Here is a 4914-nt window from a genome sequence, read left to right as displayed (position 1 = left end):
TAAATAACCAATCATATTTATTTAGTGTGGCCTATTATTGCCTGATGTAGGCTATTCTCAACAAGTCTTTTCTATTGGATTTCCACAGCAGCCACTTTCAATTTAGTGCAGCTAATGTCCTTTTCAGAAAGTAGCCAAATCATTGTTAAGTAGGCTATACTGGCCAACAGAACAGACTGAAACCTTCCTTTTTATTCACACTTTTAAAAATTTTAAACTGTATTTAAAACTACCTTACAGAATTCCTTGTGTGTTACAGGATTCCTGTGCGTGCTAACCGCCAGTCACGGCGCTACTGAGCAAGAAAAGCCAGGAGCTGGTAGATGGCTAGCTGTGATTAGGCTGGGTTGCTATAGCACCGGATTACACCCTCCCATTCACATTGTGTCAGGCGGCTACGAAGTAGAACTAACGCTCAACTCCCCCTTGAAACGTCACGGGAGATTTCAATATTTAAAGATTGCAACAAGTGAGGACGAAAGTTTTGCCCAAGAAGCGCTGTGAGCGACAGTCCCGTGTAAAGGCTGTAGTGCTATATCTTTTCTTCAACCGGATTTCAGGATACTTTCTTTCTTTTGTCACCATGCCTCAGACGGTAACTCTGAGTGGTCCATCACCGTGGGGTTTTCGCCTTGTGGGTGGACGGGATTTCAGCACGCCGCTGACCATTTCGAGGGTAGGTAGTGTGGCATGTTTAACAAAGCAACCGGCTTATTACACATAGCCTACATTGGGACACCGGTTCTTGTCCGTTAAGTGTCAAAAGAGAGTTTTCATGCATTTGCAAATAGAGTTTTATAATTGAATGATAAATCAACCAATCTCTGTAGCCTATTCAGGACCTGGCGTTAACGATAGCCTACAAACCAAGTCAGCCTGCTTAAAAAATAATATAATAATAATAATAGGATTAATGGTGCCTTTTAGCGCTTTCTTATAACGAGAAATATGAGGCAATCGTAGCCTATGTATGACGTTTTTTGCCCTTTCCATTTGTAGCATTCCTTGTAAGCATTTTGGACTTATACAAAGAGTTGACCATCCAGTAATCTAGCCTAGGCTACTAGGCTACACTAAAGTGTTAAATTAATAGCTAGGGACCTATTCTCAATTCTATAATACATAGTAATATGCCTACTGTTAACACAGTGACGGACTGTATTGGCTACGATAAGGCAGGGTCGTGTCGCGGTGCGAGTTTAACTGCAGTTGGGATAGACAACCCCGATGTGTGAAACTGTTGCGGGCGTTGACACAATTTCACCACCATCGACTGAGACTATTCCAGGTGTTGTGCCAGCTGTGTAGACTCGTGCCCCTTAAACTGACCTACTTTCATAAGGTTGCACAGCTGGACTCAGTTTATTTGTCAGAGTTGACAGGTGAGTAAAGCAAATTGGCTCAACGTTTTCTGCTTTGGCTCTCAGTTCCTCATTCACATTTCTTTCAGAAGGGGAGACTATGGGCCGTTTACAAATCCCAACATCTAGGTATCTAGGTACGACTGAAGACTTCACAGGCACTGGTGTGTCTCTCAGTCAATTTCTCAAAACTATATTTACATTCACACACACAAACACACATACACACGCACACACACGCACACACACACACACACACACGCATGCACACACACACACGCACGCACACACACACACACACATGCATGCACGCACGCACACACACACACACACACACACGCACGCACGCACGCACGCACTCACACACACACACACACACACACACACACACGCACACTTGCATACAAAGCCAGAAGGCTCAAACACTAACGCAGAGTTGAACCATTAAAGGTTCATGAGGTCCAGCTAAAAGGTTCTTTGCTTGTGGCAGATTGCAAAACATCCTTTTGTCTCTCAGGCAAGCACTTTTAACTTTTAATCAGAACCATTATAGCTTTTGTTCAGATTCTTTTCCTTTCAGTGTATATAAGGTCATTGTAGCCTTGAGATGTATTTGTACTCTTTATAGGCGACTGTATCCGGTAAATAAGCCTGCTTTTGTATGTCCGTATGTAAAGGTTTGCTTGGTCAACTCAGGGCCTGCCAGCTGGGCTGTGGAGAGCTCTGGCTATGCTTAGAGCGGGTGACGAAGTGAGCACGAGATGGGATCCAAATGTTCTCACTGCGATTAAAAGCTCATTTGACTTGGTTAGATTGTAGCGGCTCTCCAGCGGGGATCCCACCATCCCATAAAGAGCTCTAGTCTAGTCCAGATCCCTAAGACTGGACCAGCATCCCATAAAGAGCTCTAGTCTAGTCCAAATCCCTAAGACTGGACCAACATCCCATAAAGAGCTCTAGTCTAGTCCAGGTCATGGACCAGCATCCCATAAAGAGCTCTAGTCTAGTCGAGGTCATAAATCCGGAGCCGTGCAAGAGTGGGCTACTGCGCAACGGCATGCAGGAGAGACGTCTGGGAAGCCCGGCTCATGAGCATGCGGGAGAGTTCTAGAGTGCTAGTGTTGTATGGCTCATGAGCATGCGGGAGAGTTCTAGAGTGCTAGTGTTGTATGGCTCATGAGCATGCGGGAGGGTTCTAGAGTGCTAGTGTTGTATAGGATGAGGTAAGGGCAGGGTTCTAGAGTGCTAGTGTTATATAGGATGAGGTAAGGGCAGGGTTCTAGAGTGCTAGTGTTGTATGTATATAGGATGAGGTAACGGCAGGGTTCTAGAGTGTTAGTGTTGTATAGGATGAGGTAAGGGCAGGGTTCTAGAGTGCTAGTGTTGTATGTATATAGGATGAGGTAAGGGCAGGGTTCTAGAGTGTTAGTGTTGTATGGCTCATGAGCATGCGGGAGAGTTCTAGAGTGCTAGTGTTGTATGGCTCATGAGCATGCGGGAGAGTTCTAGAGTGCTAGTGTTGTATGGCTCATGAGCATGCGGGAGGGTTCTAGAGTGCTAGTGTTGTATGGCTCATGAGCATGCGGGAGGGTTCTAGAGTGCTAGTGTTGTATAGGATGAGGTAAGGGCAGGGTTCTAGAGTGCTAGTGTTGTATAGGATGAGGTAAGGGCAGGGTTCTAGAGTGCTAGTGTTGTATATAGGATGAGGTAAGGGCAGGGTTCTAGAGTGTTAGTGTTGTATAGGATGAGGTAAGGGCAGGGTTCTAGAGTGCTAGTGTTGTATAGGATGAGGTAAGGGCAGGGTTCTAGAGTGTTAGTGTTGTATGTATATGGACCCTTTCAACAAGGTAAACAAAAACAATGCTTGAACATTCTATTTGGGCCCCAATCTACTTCCTCTGCATTAAGATAACATATGGAATGTTAAAAAGGAAGTCTTGTGGGGCCAACTATGATGCTGATAATGAAAATTCCATGAAAGGGTCTATAGGATGAAGTAAGGGCAGGGTTCTAGAGTGCTAGTGTTGTATGTATATAGGATGAGGTAAGGGCAGGGTTCTAGAGTGTTAGTGTATGTATATAGGATGAGGTAAGGGCAGGGTTCTAGAGTGCTAGTGTTGTATGGTACATATATGATGAGGTAAGGGCAGGGTTCTAGAGTATTAGTGTATATAGGATGAGGTAAGGGCAGGGTTCTAGAGTGCTAGTGTTGTATGTATATAGGATGAGGTAAGGGCAGGGTTCTAGAGTGTTAGTGTATATAGGATGAGGTAAGGGCAGGGTTCTAGAGTGTTAGTGTTGTATGTATATAGGATGAGGTAAGGGCAGGGTTCTAGAGTGCTAGTGTTGTATGTATATAGGATGAGGTAAGGGCAGGGTTCTAGAGTGCTAGTGTTGTATGGTACATATATGATGAGGTAAGGGCAGGGTTCTAGAGTGTTAGTGTATATAGGATGAGGTAAGGGCAGGGTTCTAGAGTGCTAGTGTTGTATGTATATATGATGAGGTAAGGGCAGGGTTCTAGAGTGTTAGTGTATATAGGATGAGGTAAGGGCAGGGTTCTAGAGTGTTAGTGTTGTATGTATATAGGATGAGGTAAGGGCAGGGTTCTAGAGTGCTAGTGTTGTATGTATATATGATGAGGTAAGGGCAGGGTTCTAGAGTGCTAGTGCATATAGGATGAGGTAAGGGCAGGGTTCTAGATCCCGCCATCTGAACGCACAAATTCCTGAATTATTTTCCATGCTCATGAGCTTCCCAGACGTCTCTCCTGCATGCCGTTGCGCAGTAGCCCACTCCTGCACGGCTCCGGATTTATGACCTGGACTAGACTAGAGCTCTTTATGGGATGTTGGTCCAGTCTTAGGGATCTGGACTAGACTAGAGCTCTTTATGGGATGCTGGTCCAGTCTTAGGGATTTGGACTAGACTAGAGCTCTTTATGGGATGCTGGTCCAGTCTTAGGGATTTGGACTAGACTAGAGCTCTTTATGGGATGCTGGTGCAGTCTTAATGACCTGGACTAGACTAGAGCTCTTTATGGGATGTTGGTCCAGTCTTAGGGATTTGGACTAGACTAGAGCTCTTTATGGGATGCTGGTCCAGTCTTAGGGATTTGGACTAGACTAGAGCTCTTTATAGGATGCTGGTCCAGTCTTAGGGATCTGGACTAGACTAGAGCTCTTTATGGGATGTTGGTCCAGTCTTAGGGATTTGGACATGACTAGAGCTCTTTATGGGATGCTGGTCCATGACCTGAACTAGACTAGAGCTCTTTATGGGATGCTGGTCCAGTCTTAATGACCTGAACTAGACTAGAGCTCTTTATGGGATGCTGGTCCAGTCTTAATGACCTGAACTAGACTAGAGCTCTTTATGGGATGCTGGTCCAGTCTTAATGACCTGGACTAGACTAGAGCTGTTTATGGGATGCTGGTCCAGTCTTAATGACCTGAACTAGACTTGATGCTGGTCCAGTCTTAGGGATCTGGCCTTCCAAGTCAAGTGGAACACCAAGGAGGCATGAGTATAGTTCAGTTCCAGGAGGTGCCAC

General features: G+C 45.2%; 1 protein-coding gene across 1 annotated transcript in view; it reads left to right on the top strand.

Annotated features, from left to right (window-relative positions):
- Window positions 1-391: 391 nt before the first annotated feature.
- pdlim4 (PDZ and LIM domain 4) overlaps window positions 392-4914 on the top strand; it is a 60076-nt gene continuing 55553 nt past the window's right edge. The window contains exon 1 of the mRNA XM_076273779.1: window positions 392-676. Coding sequence (XP_076129894.1) covers window positions 584-676 — 93 coding nt within the window. The 5' untranslated portion in view covers window positions 392-583. The remainder of the gene's footprint in view (window positions 677-4914) is intronic.

The sequence above is a fragment of the Alosa pseudoharengus genome, unplaced genomic scaffold, assembly GCF_046254945.1.
Source record: "Alosa pseudoharengus isolate Yale_2024_CS ecotype anadromous, Long Island Sound unplaced genomic scaffold, YU_APseudo_1.1 YU_APseudo_1.1_scf_8, whole genome shotgun sequence".
Taxonomy (NCBI): Eukaryota; Metazoa; Chordata; class Actinopteri; order Clupeiformes; family Clupeidae; genus Alosa; species Alosa pseudoharengus.
This window is presented reverse-complemented; position numbering and strand designations above follow the sequence as displayed.